Source organism: Schistocerca cancellata, chromosome 3, assembly GCF_023864275.1.
Source record: "Schistocerca cancellata isolate TAMUIC-IGC-003103 chromosome 3, iqSchCanc2.1, whole genome shotgun sequence".
NCBI lineage: Eukaryota > Metazoa > Arthropoda > Insecta > Orthoptera > Acrididae > Schistocerca > Schistocerca cancellata.
The window spans coordinates 767,131,197-767,150,285 of NC_064628.1; the positions used below are offsets into that span (position 1 = coordinate 767,131,197).

Sequence of the window (19,089 nt, forward strand, 5' to 3'; positions counted from 1 at the left end):
TGAATTTTATAACAGTGAAAAACTATGATCCAACTGTTGTGGATATATAACTGTGTGAGTGACAAATGTCATGAGTTCTTTCACATTTGATCTTTTGGTGTACTGATACTATTGTGACTTTGTAATAATTTTGTTTGGCTTACTTATTAAAATATTAATTTTTTGCACTTAAGTCAACCCCAGAGCCATTACTTCTCACATCCTGAGGTAATATAATTTGATGGAGTAGATAAATGATAGAAGTACTGTCCTTGAGATGCTTCAAGTGTAGCAACCAAGGGAGTTTAGCACCAAAGAGGAGGCCCAGGAATTTTACTGATATCTTGAAACTAAGAATTGTGTTTCTCAGTTGCAGTTTGGTTTGATTAACCACATGACTTATACAATTACAATAGGCACATCCACATTCATCTGGGGAAAAAACTGAAAACTGATAACTAGAAGATGAATAAAATACTGAAAAAAAAAAAAAAAAAATCACCAACAAAGAGAGAGTAGCAGACTAGGCTTCTGGCTGTGGACACTATACTGTTATCAGCTGTTGCAGAAAGAGTAGCAGTTGACACATTCCCCCAAGGAATACAAATCTCAGTATGTCAGTCTAAGAGTGCATTGCCAACTTAACCTGAAAAACCACCCTGAAAGGTAGGATCTCGCTATAATGGAATGAAAATGCCAGAAGTGACATTCCTACATTTTTTGGCTGATACTGTATCTCTAAGTAGTATCATAGGCAAAATCAAACAATGGAAAATCCAGGATGGAATGTAACAACATTATGAAAAGGTTACTACTAACCTCACAGCAGAGATCCTGAGTCACAGACAGGCAAAACAAAAAAGACGGTCAAGAGTGAGGTTCCAGCCAATACGGCATTCATCAGAAATGGACAACGTACACACAAACACTCACATAAGTGCACACCACACACACATGACCACACTCTCTGGCTGTTAGGGCCAAAGCACGAGCAGTAGATGCACATGATGGGAGAAGCAATCAAGTGTTACGAGTAAGGAGGAGGCTGGGGCGGGGAGGGAGAGGGAGAGGGATAGCACGGTAGGTGTGTGGTTAGTAAAGTTCTGCTTATGGGAGCATACAGGGATGAGGTGAAGAGAGGGTAGGGAAGCTATGTGCAGTTGGGACGATAGATGGAGAATGGGGTAGCAGAAAATTTGATAGAAAGAGGGCAATTAGTGCTGGAATGGGAACAGGGAATGGGCTGGATGGGTAAGACAATCACTAACAAATGTTGAGGCCAGGAGGATTATGGGAACATAGGATATATTGCAGGGAGAGTGCCCATCTACACAGTTAAGAATAGCTGGTGTTAGCAGTGAGAATCAAGACAGCACAGGCTGGGAAGCAATCATTGAAATAAAGAATGTTGTATTGGGCAGCATGTTCAGCAACAGGGTGGTCCAGCTGTTTCTTGGCCACAGCTTGTCAGTGGCCTTTCATGCAGACAGACTGCTTGTTGAAAATTCCAAGCAGATTGAAACAGTGTGCCAGACCGAGACTTGAATTCAGGACCTTTGACTTCCTTGGGCAAGTGTTCTACCATCTGAGCTACCCAAGCACAACTCATGCCCCATCCTCACAGCTTTACTTCTGCCAGTACCTCATCTCCTACCTTCCAAACTTTACAAAAGCTCTCCTGCGAACCTTGCAGAACTAGCATTCCTGAAAGAAAGGATATTGCAGAGACATGGCTTAGCCATAGCCTCAGGGATGTTTCCAGATTTTCACTCTTTCTTTCAGGAGTGCTAGTTCTGCAAGGTTTGCAGGAGAGCTTCTGTAAAGTTTGGAAGGTAGGAGACGAGGTACTGGCAGAAGTAAAGCTGTGAGGACAGGGCGTGGGTCATGCCTGTGTAGCTCACATGGTAGAGCACTTGCCCTTGAAAGGCAAAGTTCCCAAGTTTGAGTCTCGGTTCAGCCCACAGTTTTAATCTGCCAGGAAGTTTCATATCAGTGCACACTCCGCTGCAGAGTGAAAATCTCATTCTGGAGACTGCTTGTTCATCAGGCCCACATAGAGTGCAGCAAAGTGGTTGCAGCTTAGCTTGTAGATCACATGGCTGGTTTCACAGGTAGCCCTGCCTTTGAAGGGAAAGGTGATGCTTTGACCATATTGGAGTAGGGGTGGTGGGAGGATGTATGGAACAGGTCTTGTATCTAAGTCTGTTACAGGGATAGGAGCTATGAGGCAAGGGTTTGGGAGCAGGGGTTGTCTAAGGATGGGCTAGGATACTGTGTAGGATCAGTGGTCACCAGAATACGTGTGGGAGGGATGAGGAAGCAGCACTTCTTTGTCCCCCACTCCTACCCTGCTATACCTCCCCAACCCTGCCCAAACCACCTCCTTAACATCCGTCTCCCTCCTCTGCCCCCCCCCCCCCCCCCCACTACCCACACCCCCTACCCAACCACACACACCGTTGCTTCTTTCATCATACACTTCTGCTTGCAGTCTGGCCCCAACAGCCAGAGACTGGGTTCATGTATAAGTGAACTGTGTTTGCATGAGTGTACATGTATATATGGTCTATTTCTGATGAAGGCCTTGTTGGCTGAAAGCTCACTTTCTGAAAATCTTTTCATTGTGACTATCAGCAACCCAGCACCTCTGCTATATGTTGAGTAGCAAGTACCCTTTTAGTAATATTGTCACATAGTTTCACAGGTAATTTCAATGTAAAAAATATTCATAGCACTTGCTGCCTACACAGAAAATGCATTTTGTATCACCACATCCAGGAGTGTTAGGTTTTCATGTGTAGAAAGGTACTGATAGAAACTACAATGAAGGTGACTGAAATTTTTCTGGCTTCTTCAGTTTTTACTACAGTGCTCTTGATCATTAGTACCAGTGTCTTCTCTACATAACAGGTATGTACTACACTGTGATAACTACATGGGTTGGTGCATTATCCTTCCCAGGTTTTGGTGGGAGGGTGATGATTGCTTCCCTCCAAGAATAAAGATATTGTCTCTTAAACTATACTCTGTTAAAAGCACGAGGAGAGATTCTTTGATCACTATTCAAATTTTTCGACATGTCATAGTGCATTTCATCTCTCCCTGATTTGGTATTGCGAGCTACAGATAGTACATGATTTTATTTCCCCATACACACTAGGTGGTTGTACTCTTCAATGTCATTGGAGCTAAATTATAATCATGCACTCCCAGTTTACTCCCATCAGTATTTGAATGCAACATCTTGACTGGCAATAGATGCCATTTGTTCAAAGTATTTTGCCATTCTCTATTATACAGCTTCTGGTGTAGTGCTTAGGGCACTGCTGTGCTGTATGGTCACTGCTGTGCATGAATTACCTTTCCCATTGCTCCTCATGATTGGCTCATACATTTTTACTGATGCTATGAAACAGTTAACATATTGTGAAAATCTAGGCCATATCTGATTTTTGCTCTCTATGATAATGCATCAAGCTTTTTCCAGAGAAATGTGAAAGGCTACTAGATCACTAACAGATGGATTATAATGGAACATTTGCAGTGCTGCCAATTGGCTGCTATATGGCACTCCTTGCCCCATCATAATACTGGTTGTCTGCCAGGCGTAACAGGTAACATTTGGACTGACACATCAGTCACTCTGTTGATGATGATACTAACATGTTCTACAATATCCTTGATGGTGGAATACAGACAGGTTACTGTAAAGCATCCAGATGCTTCTGTTTAACATCCATTTAGGTGGCAAGTGTTTATGTACCTAGCACGTTTATTCAGGCAGCAAAATGCTCATTAGAATCCAAGACTTCCACTGCTTGCCAAAGGACATGCTTTCCTTGTATTGAGGAAGTAGACATTACTCGACAAGATGAACCTTTCCACTGCTTGCACCCTGGGACAAGTGGCTGTAGAGACACATAGCATAGCATGTGATATGCACTGGCATTTCCAAGGAGGAAGGGCAGGGCAATTTATAGATGACACCCTCAAGGGCTTCATTATCCATGTGTTCATGAGGTGGAAAACACCAGCAGCACATAGTAGTGTCCAAACATTAGCTGTTACTAACTGAAGGTGGGCAATGGGGAAAACAAGTACAGAATGGAATGTCTTATGGATAAATACTGTCACTTCATCCTTTGTCCTCTCACTTACTAATATCATCCTTCCTGTTGATGATGTAACCTTTAAATACTTGGTTCTCTGAAGGCTTGAACTGTGTTTCTTGTATGTATTGGCACAAGGGCATATACTATTTTTACTTATTCCACATATATTCCTAAACCATTCACATTCTTTGGTGACACATGTTCCAAGTAGGATGACCTTCCACTTCATCAGTGTGTGTATTCAGTCTCACTTCAGTGTAACCTTAATTAGTCAATGCTGACCACCTCTTATCACATGATTTCCTTACAGGTTTTTTTGTCTTTTGTTGTAGCACTGCAAGCTATTTAGAAAAGACTGAACTGCTCTGTGCTCCTCACTTATGGCTGCAGGTTGTCTAATCAGTTCGGTAGTGACCTTTGCTGAAACTAGTTTAGAAATAGCTGCAGACTTAGGAGTGTCGGTATATTTGCTTGTAAATTTACATGTGCACATGTTTGTGCCAATATCTGTTGCCTTTGTTTGTGTGGCAGCAAAGAAAAGAAAACAGGAGGCTGGATGACCTTATATTCTTTCCTGCATCTGTATAAAAATTTTTCTTGGTCACTTTAATTAAAAATTTCTTTTCTTTTAAAAATGCCACGCTATACCTGTTCCAAGTAGGGTGATTACTGAGAGTTTACACAGAAATGTGCCTCTGAATGTGATGCTCTTACTGTGTAGGCACATTTCCCTCATATTCCATGTGATGTCTTACCACTACATTCTTCTGTAGAGGGACAGTATCTTTGACATTTATAACACCAAACGAGATTGGGCACATAAGATCTTATCTTCAGTCAAATAAATCCAGACTTCATCGACTCAAGGGGGATAGGCAGATTGAAAGTTAGGATGAAAGCTGCATTCTCCAGCTCACCATTCATTCACCCTGTTGTGTTTACTACTACTTTTTTGCTTCCATTTCCTATTCTTTTTGGACTTCAGCAGTGTCAATGTCCATGACCATGTCTGTGATGTCTCCACAACTTATGAAGCCATTACTTAAGTTGAGAGTATTATGTTTCTCAATTGCTACAGCATGTTGACGAACTCAGAAGTGTGTTTACTTGTATGAGATGTAGAAGTTTCAACCAGAAGCATTTCGTAGCAATGGTGTTAGATTGTATTTATACTTCCAGAAATACTTTACGAATTTTAGTTGAGATAGAAGGGAGATACTTCCGCAAAAGACACCTCCTCTGTTTTTATCATAATAAAGATGTTCTGGCACTGTTGTGCTCTGTTATAATGATGACAGTCCAGGTCTCCTAAAGGATTTCCAGAGGGACTATTGTGTTCAGCCTTCTTAGTAGTTTGGGTGTTGGTGATCTCTAATGGTCCACCAATCCCACTGAGAGATATGATTTTGTGTTTGTAAGGTTCCAAGCATGTGTGGCAGATTCCCACTAACTATTCTTTTGCCTGAACAGCCATCCATCCCAACAGCATGCATGATACCCTGAGACAAGTTTTTCTATAGATGGTGTAACATCCTCACAATCGAGGCAGTTAAGCCAAATCTCCCACTCTCCAAAACACTCACAATGTCCCTCTGTCATCCCCAGTAGTGTTTGTTGATGCATATTCAGAATTCATGGTAATATGAGACTGGCTACACTTACCAGCACACAGCTCAGAAACTCTGGGCCTGCTATGCCTGTGTCCATCATTGGGTGAAGTTGACTTCCAGAATGGAAAGAGACTTGGTTCTGGAAAGGTTTAGGGTCCCATTTTCCAGAGATCTGATGAATTAATCCTGTTTATTTATTATGTATTTCTGCACCAGGAAACAATGTTTCTTGTAATAAATTTTTTATGTATTTGATGTGGTCAATAAATTTCATTTTCCTATGATGCTTTACAAGTCCATATTATCTACTTTAACCAAGTTAACAGTACTTGATACTGAGTTGTAACTGACCTATTGGGACAGCTAATTAATGAAATACATGATTCTCAATTCATATAGGAATATATGCTTCTAGTGAAGTATGTGATACACTGTAAACTTCATTATATTATTTTGTATTTATGATTATGTTTCTTTCTGGTACACATTTAATCATTATCCAACAACATTTGAGGTAATTTAATGACCTATATAAAATAAATTTTATCACCTCATTTCCTATACGAATTTATGAATCTGTACAAGTCAAAATTTTGCGTATATATGTATTTCTTCTGTCAGTTCAATAATTTCAAATCCAGGAAGACAGAAATTTATTAATGTAACACTATTTCTGCATAAAATAAAAAGGCTTTGCAAACAGAGTTTCTAGAAAACAATTTAAAATATCATTGTCAAACATTCAAAATGTAAATATTTAGACAATTAAAAAACCTTTTAATCTGATTTTAAAGATATTTCTTTCATGTAAATTAATAAATCAGTAACATTCATACATTGGAACATGTAGGAAACTAAAATATTTAATTTATATAATTTAAATTTACACATTTCAAAAACAATTATTGTTTGTGAAGAGTATGTTATAAACTTAAAATTTATGAATTATTTAACGCTTCATAGAAAATGAAGACTCATTAAAATTGTAATAATAAAAAAGCCTTATCCTTAATTGTTATTCATTAAGGCCAGTGTGGAGTCAGAAAGTCAGTTGCTAGATTAGTTATTGATTAGTAGTTAAGAAGTTGTCAATTTGTATCAGTTATTTGACAGATTTGTTTGCAACAAACATTAATCATTCTTCAAAAGGGCATGTGAAATTTTGTCACTGTTTTAAATGATAAGTCAGTACATAATTATGTGACATAAAAAAAATATTGTTTCATTCCATAGTTTAAATCTGAGCAACTTCTCATCAACCTTCAACATGTTGAATTTACCACATAAATATTTACTAAGAGTCAATACAAATACCTCCTGTAACATAACTCTCAAATGCAATTGTTTTACAGTGGTTGAAACTGTATAATTGGCTGTAGATAAGTTGGTATGTTAGAACATTTTTTTGAAAAATTTTGCAGTACTTTCCTTTTACATCAAACAACAATTCTCAGGGAGTCATTTAATCCCTCCATAATACAAATGTAGAAGATTAATTACAGTTGCAACACAAATTCCGTATATTGTTTTTAAATTCCATATTGCTAATGACCACTGAACATGGTTCACGAGTTTTACTGCATGGATGAAAGAGTAAGTCCTATTCATTATAGTGAAAAACTAGCTAAAAGTGAGATTCAGGCTGTGTGGCAGTTTTCACACCTGCATATCCCTCAACCATCTGAGAGCCAAATCAAATCAAACAAAACAGTTTTCAAGTAAAGGAACAGCATATATATAGGAAACTTTTAAAAGACTTACAACTGCAGTTGTGTATATAAAATTGCAGTGGTTTCAGGAGATTATCATGAAAAAGTTCTCATTTCATAGTGAAGATGTCTAGATGGCAGATTAAGTAATGTATTGAATACTCTGCTCTTCTGCTTTCTTGTACTTAAAGTTACCACACAGAATCACACAAAAATTTAATGCATCCATACCATGTCATCAGTGTAAAGTGCGATAGTATAAATAGCTATTGAGGTCTTCTAAATTATTCAAATATAAGCATATGGAGTCTACACAGATCAGAAATGCACATGAAATATAATTTTCATTATGGAACAGCACTGCAGTTTCTCTATAAAATAAATGAAGATTTTTGTTAATATAATATGATATATTACAGTATTTACCTGAAATGAAAACAGATCTTGAGATGATAATCTCATCACCAGCAGAATATGTGCCTCCCATATGACACTCCCAGATACCAGAGTCAGAATAATTAGTAGTTTCAACAGATATTTTGCATATTCCCACTGAAAGTAAATCATCATCCTGCTCAGCCACTATCTGGGATCCACTGGGATGGTGCATCCAACAATATGCAAGACTTATGTTAGCTTGGCAACTAACTTCTAGTTTTGAACCAAAAACAGCCAGAATTTCATTTTTGCTGTCTGACACAGTTTCTGAAATCCAGACTCAAATCAGCATTGATATTATTCAGAAGTAAAGGGACAGTATAAGTACATAGGAAACATTACTCTAATTTGACTGTATGCTTTGTTTTACACCTATTATGCAGTAATTTCTGTTTCTTTAGAAGTTTCTTTACACTGAGTGTGAACAGTGGAGGGTCCCTCACATTATGAACTGTTCTACTTGGTACATATCTATCCAGTCCATGGTCAATTAGTCTTTTAAACTTGAGCCAGTGTTCCTCTACATCCTCCTGCCCTGTGCTGAAAGTTTCAAGTTCCTTACTGAGATCTTTCACTACTAATTTTTTATCTAGTTTACTGGACATATATATCTTTCTGCTTGTTTTAGTTGTCCTTTGTAGTTTGGTAATCATTGTTGCCACAACCTCGTCATGGTCGCTGGTACCAGATCCGATGTGTACATCCTCAAAGAGGTCGCATCTATTTGTTGCCATTAGATTCAATATATTTCCATTATGAATGGGGTTCCTAACTATCTGTTCTAGGTAATTTTCAGAGAAGAGATTTAGTAAAGTTTCACAGTAGGTCTCATCATGCATACCACTAACAAAACTTAATTTTCCCAATTAACTGCTGGATGATTAAAATCTCCACTGAAGATACAGTATGATTGGTGAACTTACATACACGTGAACTCAGGTTTCTGGTTACATCAGGAGATGAATCTGGCAGGTGATAGAAGGATCCAGGTATCATTTTATGCTCAACCCTGATACTCAGTCTTGCCCAAACAATCTCATATGCAGCTTCAATTTCTATCTTGATGGCTTTGAGTTTCTTGTCAATTGCAACAAATATACCACCTCCATTTCCCATTTGCATATCTGATGCAGATAGTGGAGGTTAGCTAAGAGTGATTAATAAAGCTATGTATGAACTTATTTTTTAATTAAAATAACTGGCTTTCTTTACAATGGCTGATTTTTCACATGCAACAAAAAAAAATCTACAAAGAATACTACTACTGCAAACAAGACAAAGATAAACATCTGCACTCACATAGATAAACTCTCTGCACTAACATTCAGAATGTGAGCATAACAGGACAAGAACTGCAAACACAGGCAAATGAAATTATGAAAAATCTTTCCAATACTCCCACTGCTTAAGTGATTGCATTTACCAATTAACAACATTGAGCACAAATATACAAATTTTTCTTTGGTTAATGCTTTGGTTAACAAATAAGCAAGTTATTCTGTGGTGCACATATAAACAACTTCTATCACTTTTTCATGTAAGAAATGATAGTGTACATCTATATGTCTGGTGCATTTGTGATTTTCAGGATATTTTGGTAACTTGATTGTGCCCTGGTTGTCAATTTGTAATGTAGTTGGTTCATTACACTTGATTCCCAGACCACATAGTAATTTTCTCAGCCAAATTGCATCCTTAGTAACAGTAGCAGCAGCTACATATTTGGATTCAGTTGTACTTAGAGTAACAACCTTTTTCTCTGAGAAGTCCGGGTTACAGGACCACCAGCCAAAAGTAAAACAAATCCTGTTATTAATTTTTATGATGTAATATCACCTGCGTAGTCAGCACCAGAAAAAGCAACCAGTTGCATTTTGCTCCCACAGTTTGTGTACTCTATACCATAAACTGGTGTATCAAAAAGTACCTGTAAATTCTTTTTACTGCTTGCCAGTGTGCATTAGTATGGCTGTTCAAAAATCTGCTCACACTGTTCACTGCAGATGAAATATCCGGTCAAAAAATAACTGTAAAAAACATAAGAGATCCAAAGACTTCACAATATGGTACTTTTTCACTCCTGAACTTTTCATTATTAAGTAACAGACTCACATGAGGATCAGCAGGAGCACTTCAACATCTTGAATCAGACATTACAAATTTCCCATTTATTCTTCTCATATACTGTTGTTGACATATTAACATTTTCTTTTCCACAAGATCTCACTCAATTTCCACTTCAACAAAGCAATGACCTTCACCAACAGTGTTTTTAAAGACTTCTTTTAGTGTTGTAACAATTTTATGAATTTCTTCCATTGCCTTTGATGCAATGAGACCATCATCTACAAATAATGCTAACAAGATAACATCACCACTGATTACAGCACTGAATAAACATGGATCAGTTTCAGTTGCTTGAAAGCTATAATCTGAAAGGAAGTCTGTAAATTTCTTGTTCGAATGCTGTGGAGCTTGGTTAAGTCAGTATAGTGATTTCTCAAGTTTGCAAACTACAGATTTCTCTGTTTTAACTACCATTCCCTTGGGTATATTCATGTAAACTACTTCTTCAAGGCTTCCCATACAGAAATTATGGATGAACATCAAACTGTAGCATCTCTATATCATTATATGTGACAATCACCAAGAAAACTCTGAGTGACTCATATTGTATCACTGGTGAAAAAGCCTCATTGTTGTTAACACCATAGACCTGTCTGAAACCTCTTGAGCACAGCTGTGCTTTGTACTGAGTAATCTTACCATCTGTGTCAAATAAAACCTTGAACACCTGTTTTGGGTCAATAACTCTCTGGCTATTAGTTCTAGGAACTATCTTTCAGGTTTTGTTGTCTTCATGAGCTTTCAGTTCTTCTTCAATCATTTTCTTCCAGTGTTTTGAGTTGGGATCAGAAATTGCTTCTTTGAAGCTATAAGGATTATTATTCTGAGCAAAATCAGCTTCATATCTTGCAGGCTTGAGGATTACAGAATGATCTCGTAGCTGCATTGACAGCACTTCGGTAGGTTGCTCTTCAGTTCCCAGTTTAGCCTTATTTACATCATTTTGTGAAATTTCCATTTCTTCCTGTGCTTGGGCAGGTTCACCAGTAACTTGCTTGTGCCAGTCCATGATATCTTGTTCACGTCAGTCTTGAAGTTTAAGTATGTGTCAACTACTTCTTGTGCAGATGCTGAGTTGTTGCTAACCTCATTGAATGCGACATCCCTTGATACAAACACTTTGAGACTCACAAGTCATAAAGTTGATAATTTATTGATTCTCCTTGATAAACAACAAATACAATTTTTCTGGATTTGGCATCAAACTTGTTGTGAAATTGTTTTGGTACATGAGCAAAGGCAACTGACCCAAACACACGATGTCCAACATATGGTTTTCGTGCATTCCACAACTCATATGGAGTTTGCTCCAAATTGTCTCTTCTTGTAACTCTATTTAATATGTATACAGTAGTGTTAACAGCCTCTTCCCATAACAAATTCAGAACGTTTTTCACTTCCAAAATCGTGTGTGCACTTTCAACAATTGTGTATCTGTCCCTCTCTGAACGACTGTTCTGTTCTGGCATAAATGGAGCAGTTGTTTCTGACTGACTTCCATGGTTGCTCAGAAACTGCTTCATACCATAATTCATTTATTCAGTGCCATTGTCCACATGTAATGTTTTGACATTCTGACCAAACTTGTTCAATACAAGATTACTGAATTCACAAAACCAATCAATGAAATCTGATTTGTGTCTTAGAAAATACACAACTCTGTATCCAGTTTCATCATCTTTGAATGTGACAAAAAGCTTTGCACCACCAATTGATTCAACTGACATTGGCCCCCACACCTCTGAATGCATAAATTCTGCTGGTATCATTGAACAATTTGTGTTCTTGTTGCTGAACTTCAGCGGATGTGCCTAGCCTAACTGGCATGATTCACAGAAAAAAATCTTCCTGTTTTTTTACATTTAGTCCTTCAACCCCCTCTTTTGCTGACATCTGATGAATTGCTCATGTAGTGACATGTTCATGCCACTGTTTCAGATCAGTCACTGCAACATTAGCTTCACTTCCTACTGTGGATTCTGTCACAAAACACATGTAATAAATATTGTTCTCTTCCTTCACGTCTTCAGCTACAGTCTCTCTGTCATGTATTAGTACAACTTGATCTTTTTTGAAAGCTGCAGTTATTTTCTTTGACATGCATACACTGACACTAAACAAGTTGTTTCTGATAGCTGGTATGTAAAAAACATTTTTGAGGCATGCCTCACTCCATTTCCCTCTAACTTCTTTGCTGACAATAATAGTACCAACACTGGCAACTTGGAATTCCTTATCGTTACCCAGTAACACATGCTCCCCAGTCACTGGACAGAACTTTGAAAACCAAGGAAGTGGGATACAGAAGTACTAAGGAATGAAGAGATGTGCTTGAAGTTCTCTGAGGTTAAAGATGAATGATGAACAGCTCAATATGCAGTTCAGTTGAAGAGGAGGGGACATCTCTAAAAGTAGCAATCCAGAATTTGGAAAGAAAACTATAGATAAAGGAAAGTAATCACAAAGGAACCATGGATACGAAAAGAAACACTTCTTCAGTTGATGGATGAAAGAAGGAAGTACAAAAATTATCTGGGAAATTCAGGAATTCAGAAATACAAGTCATTTAGGAACAAAATAAATACGGCGTTGTAAGGTAACGGGATAATATGGAGCTCTTCACAGTAGTTCATATTTTAAATTTAAAGCACAGCAGCAGAAATAATATGTTGGGCTGGTGTACTTCAATCAAAACGTTTCATAGCAGAATCAAGTTATAAAGATATTTAGAACAACTGTAAAGTAAGTCATTATTTTAATGAGAAGACACCATTTAGTTTCAATCTTTGTAGTGCCAGCCAAGTATTTGTATGTCTCATATTTCGTGCAAAGATATCATTAAATGAGGGGTGAAACTGTACCAAAACATGGAGTTATTCCTAATTATGTAATCTGATAGCACGTCATAATTATTTCTGATATTAATTTTCTGTGCTTAAGAATAAAATTATGTATTAAATGCAGAGTGAAAATAGTGTAATGCAAAATGGACATGAAAATACTTGTTTTGTGTTTTGATGAGCGTCGTAGTTCCTTTGCATAGTTTTTTTTTTCTTTTTTTTTAATTACAAGAATTTAAATGAATTGTGGCCAAGTTTACAAATCATTTTGATTAATGTAGTGTCACGTGGCCCGGTTCAGGTCAGGGGGTATGAGCAGGAAAAGGAGGTCTTTGGTCATTGTTCATTGTGGTGGTAAGTTTGGAGCAGCAAAGTGCTGTGAGTGTAAGCATGGACACCAGTGTATGTGAATAAACTGTGAAGGAACAATGTGAAAGTGTGTAGGTGTGAGACAATAAACCATGTGTATGAATTGCACCTATTATTATTATTATTTCTTTCTTTTCTCAGACGTTATGTCTGGTCAGAAATGGAAATTGATGCGGACCTTGATCAAGCGTGACTTCCTTTTAACTGAACGGTATATGTTATATTGCATTTAGGAACTTTTGGGTGGTTGAACATGTATCAATATTACGGATTTCTATAGTTGTATATATAAGTTTGGATGTAGCTGTATTGCATTGATGTACTGGTGGATATTGTGTGGTATGACTCCTGTAGTTGATAGTATAATTGGTATAATGTCGACTTTATCCTGATGCCACATGTCCTTGACTTCCTCAGCCAGTTGGATGTATTTTTCAATTTTTTCTCCTGTTTTCTTCTGTATATTTGTTGTATTGGGTATGGATATTTCGATTAGTTGTGTTAATTTCTTCTTTTTATTGGTGAGTATGATGTGAGGTTTGTTATGTGGTGGTGTTTTATCTGTTGTAATGGTTCTGTTCCAGTATAATTTGTATTCATCATTCTCCAGTACATTTTGTGGTGCATACTTCTATGTGGGAACGTGTTGTTTTATAAGTTTATGTTGTAAGGCAAGCTGCTGATGTATTATTATTGCTACATTGTCATGTCTTCTGTGGTATTCTGTATTTGCTAGTATTGTACATCCGCTTGTGATGTGATCTACTGTTTCTATTTGTTGTTTGCAAAGTCTGCATTTATATGTTGTGGTATTGGGATCTTTAATAATATGCTTGCTGTAATATCTGGTGTTTATTGTTTGATCCTGTATTGCAATCATGAATCCTTCTGTCTCACTGTATATATTGCCTTTTCTTAGCCATGTGTTGGATTAGTCTAGATCGATGTGTGGCTGTGTTCGATGATACGGGTGTTTGCCATGTAGTCTTTTCTTTTTCCAATTTACTTTCTTCGTATCTGTTGATGTTATGTGATCTAAAGGGTTGTAGAAGTGGTTATGAAATTGCAGTGGTGTAGCCGATGTATTTATATGAGTGATTGCTTTGTGTATTTTGCTAGTTTCTGCTCATTCTAGAAAGAATTTTCTTAAATTGTCTACCTGTCCATAATGTAGGTTTTTTATGTCGATGAATCCCCTTCCTCCTTCCTTTCTGCTTAATATGAATCTTTCTGTTGCTGAACGTATGTGATGTATTCTATATTTGTGGCATTGTGATCGTGGAAGTGTATTGAATGCTTCCAGGTCTGTGTTACTCCATTTCACTACTCCAAATGAGTAGGTAAATATTGGTATAGCATAAGTATTTATAGCTTTTGTCTTGTTTCTTGCTGTCAATTCTGTTTTCAGTATTTTTGTTAGTCTTTGTCTATATTTTTCTTTTAGTTCTTCTTTAATGTTTGTATTATCTATTCCTATTTTTTGTCTGTATCCTAGATATTTATAGGCATCTATTTTGTCCATCGCTTCTATGCAGTCACTGTGGTTATCCAATATGTAATCTTCTTGTTTAGAGTGTTTTCCCTTGACTATGCTATTTTTCTTACATTTGTCTGTTCCAAAAGCCATATTTATATCACTGCTGAATACTTCTGTTATCTTTAGTAATTGGCCAGCAGTTTTAGATCATCCATGTATAGCAAATGTGTGATTTTGTGTAGGTATGTTCCAGTAATATTATATCCATAATTTGTATTATTTAACATGTTGGATAGTGGGTTCAGAGCAAGACAGAACCAGAAAGGACTTAATGAGTCTCCTTGGTATATTCCATGCTTAATCTGTATTGGCTGTGATGTGATATTATCTGAATTTGTTTGGATATTAAGTGTGGTTTTCCAGTTTTTCATTACTATGTTTAGGAACTGTATCAATTTAGGGTCTACTTTGTATATTTCCAATATCTGTAGTAACCATGAGTGGGGCACACTATCAAAAGCTTTTTGGTAATCAATGTATGCGTAGTGTAGTGACCTTTGTTTAGTTTTAGCTTGATATGTCACCTCTGTATCTATTATCAGTTGCTCTTTACATCCTCGTGCTCTTTTGCAGCTGCCTTTTCGTTCTTCATTTATAATTTTGTTCTGTGTTGTATGTGTCATTAATTTCTGTGTAATGACTGAAGTTAATATTTTGTAGATTGTTGGTAGGCATGTTATGGGGCGATATTTAGCTGGGTTTGCTGTGTCTGCTTGATCTTTAGGTTTCAGATAGGTTATTCCATGTGTAAGTGTATCAGGGAATGTGTATGGGTCTGCAATGTAACTGTTAAATAATTTAGTTAGATGTGAATGTGTTGAGGTGAACTTCTTTAGCCAGAAATTTGCTATTTTATCATTTCCAGGGGCTTTCCAATTGTGAGTAGAATTAATTGCTCAGGTGACTTCATGTTGCAATATTATCACTCCATGTATTTGTGGTATCATCTTGTATGAGTCTGTTTCTGCATGTATCCACCGTGCATGCCTGTTATGTTGTACCGGGTTTGACCATATGTTGCTCCAGAAGTGTTCCATGTCTGTTATGTTTGGTGGATTGTCTATTTTAATGTGTGTGTTATCTATTGTTTGGTATAATTTCTTTTGGTTTGTGTTGAATGTTTGGTTTCGTTTCCTTCTATTTTCACTTTTTTGTATCTTCTAAGTCATTTGGCCAATGCTTGTAATTTCTGCTTCTTTTCATCTAATTGCTCTATTGCTTCTTGTTGTGAGATTTTACCTAACCTTTTTCCTTTTTTGTCTGATATTTCATTTCTTATAAATTGTGTTAGCTGTCTGATGTCTTTTCGCAGTTTTTCTATTCTGATCTGTAGCCTGTGTTGCCATGCTGGTTTTGTGGGTTTCTTCTGTGTGTTGGTAGGTTCTGATCTCTGCCTAGTGTGTATATTTAGTGTAGTGAGTGCTCCTATATAAACCAGTAGTTGTAACTCTTCCATAGCTGTATTTTCATTTATTTTGTTGTGTATGATGGTGTTGATAGTTGTTATTGTTGTTTCGACTTGTGGGTTATTTGGTGGTCTATGCAAGAATGGTCTAATGTCTGTATTTGTGTCTTTGTATTCTATATATGTCAACTGAAATTTTTCTTCTATATCTAACATGTGTGTCACTTCATGTTCTATTTGTGCTTGTTCTGGTGGCTGTCTTAAGATTTCATTTTCCTCTGATTGTTTAATTGACGCGTTTTGTTCTTTGTTTTCTCTGGGATGTTTGAGTCCATTACTGTATTTTCTTCTTCTTCTTCTAATTGCACATTATTTTGTTCCAGTATTTGTTGTACTTGTTGTTTGATGTTTTCTATTCTGACTGGGGTATCCTGTTATTTTTTATTATTACACGGATCTGATCAGCTAGTCATTGTTCTGTTAAAAATTTTAATTCCGGGTATCTGGTAATAAATGTTGTGTATACTTGTGATCTGTATCCAGTTGTGTTGGTTCCTAGGTTTGTTGCTTTGTAATAACAGAACATGAGGTGACGATTAACTTCATCTGACCATCTCATCCTCTGTCTTTGTTTTCCTTCTAGGGTGGTTGCAGGAAGCATATCCTGCAAAACATCTCTATTTGGATTTAAATCATTTTCCAGTTGGCTAGCAATGTCGTTACCATTTTGGGCGGGCATAGGGTTCAAGCGTCGTCCCCGACCATGACGGCGCTTGTCCGAGGCTTCTTTAGTTCTGTCCTGAACCAAGTAATCACACTAAAAGGGGGGTTGGCCCTATTAGTGGTTTGTTCTTTTCGTTGCCTTTTACGACTGGCAGAACATACTGGAGGCCTATTCTTTTCCCGGGCCTCCACAGGAGGTGGTATTATTATTATTATTATTATTATTATTATTATTATTATTATTATTATTATTTGTCCAGATTGGATTTGTGAACTTTAATGTACATGTCTACAAAGTTAGAAGTGTTTTTTTTAAATAAACAAGTTTCAATCTGAATTTGTGTAGTGTACCCATTTTTGCCCAAGGTTGTGGTATGGACAATTGTGTATTCATTTCACTGCTGTTGAGAGACTAGCCAATATATGACTCAGTATTAGGGGTGCAAATGCAATCATTCACTACCAACCCCCTTTGCAGATGAGCCACATGAAAAATAGGTAGTGAGCGAGCCGGAGTACAGTTGCAAAGTGCAGGGAAGCTAAGGCAAAATGGCTGCATCAAAAATGTGAATAAATCAAAAACGAAATTATTATCTGAAAGACAGGCTCAGCATATAGAAAATTCAAAACCACCTTCAGTGAAATTAAGAGCAAGGTTGGTAGCATTAAGGGTGAACATGGAATTTCACTTTTAAATGGAGAGGAGAGAGCTGATAGGTGGAAAGCATACACTGAAGACCTGTACGAGGGAGGAGGACTTGGCTAGTGACATGACAGAGGTAAAAAGAAGAGTTGACAATGAAGAGATAGTGGATACAATACTCCAGTATAAGAATCAGAATTTAAAAGTGCTATGGATGACTTAAGATCAAATATAGCAGAAGGGATGGATAACACTCCATTTGCATTTCTAAAATCATTGGAGGAGTGGCAACAAATAACTGTTCACATTGGTGTGTAGAATGTATGACAGTGGTGATATATCATCAGACTTTCAGAAAAACACCATTCACACAATTCGAAAGATAGTAAGAACAAACAAGTGCATGAATTATTGCAAAATCAGATTAACAGCCCATACATCCAAGTTGCTGACAAGAATAATATAGAGAAAAATGGAACAGAAAACTGAAGACGTGTTAGATGGTGATTGCTTTGGCTTTAGGAAAGGTGAAGGCACCAGAGAGGCAGTGCTGACACTGCGACTGATAATGGAAGCAAGACTAATGAAACATCAAGACACATTCACATTCATAGAATTTGTTGACCTAAAAAAAGCATTTGAAAATGTAAAATGGTGCTAGATGTCCCAAATTCTGAGAAAAATAGGGGTAATCCAGAGGGAAAGACAGGTAATATATAATATGTGCAAGAACCAAGAGGGAAAAACAAGTCTACAAAACCAAGAATGAAGTGCTCAGATCAAAAAGTGTGTAAGGCAGCAGTGTAGCCTTTCATAGCTATTGTTTAATCTATGCACCGAAGAAGCAATTACATAATTAAAAGAAAGATTCGAGAGTGGGGTTAAAATTTGAGGTGAAATAATATCAGTGAGAAGATTAGCTGATGACATTGCTATCCTCAGTGAAAGTGAAGGAGAATTACAGGGTGTGTTGAGTGTATGAACAGTCTAATGAGTACAGAATATTGCTTGAGCATAGATCAAAGGAAGACAAAAGCAATGAGAAGCAGCAGAAATGAGAAAGGAGAAGGATGGGGTGGGGAGGGGGAAGGATAGTATGGTGGGGATGGTGAACAGTGAAGTGCTGCAGGTTGGGCAGTAGGCAGGAGAGTGGTGGGGAGGAGGGTGGGGAAGTAGCGGAAAAGGAGAGAAATAAATTTAAAAACTAATAAAAAACCTCTTGCCCTGCAGGAACTTGAGCAACATGCACAACACCACCTCAAAAAGCTCTCCATCCTGCTCACTTCCTTCTCCTGCCTTGGAGTGCCACTGTCCACCACCTCTACAACAACCTCCAAACCCCTCTCCCCTCCCCCCCCCCCCCCCCTCATAGCTGACAAACCCTGTATCGCAGACCTACTATACTTACCCCATCCTCCAAAACTCACTCCCAGCACCACACATAATCCAGAACCTAAACAGACCTGCACCACAGTCATGAACCTTTCCTCCAGAAGCTATAGCCCCACAGAAATATCAGTCCTTTCCAAAGGCCTCACCTTTTGCCCCACTCCCAAATTCAATCATGCAGGACTTGTTAAAGAACTTCTCTCCTTCT

General features: G+C 37.4%; 1 protein-coding gene across 1 annotated transcript in view; it reads right to left on the minus strand.

Moving 5' to 3' along the window:
- LOC126176557 (uncharacterized) overlaps window positions 1–19,089 on the minus strand; it is a 167,494-nt gene that overhangs the window by 7,165 nt on the left and 141,240 nt on the right. The window contains exon 9 of the mRNA XM_049923717.1: window positions 7,837–8,115. Within this exon, the coding sequence (XP_049779674.1) occupies window positions 7,837–8,115 (279 nt within the window). The remainder of the gene's footprint in view (window positions 1–7,836; window positions 8,116–19,089) is intronic.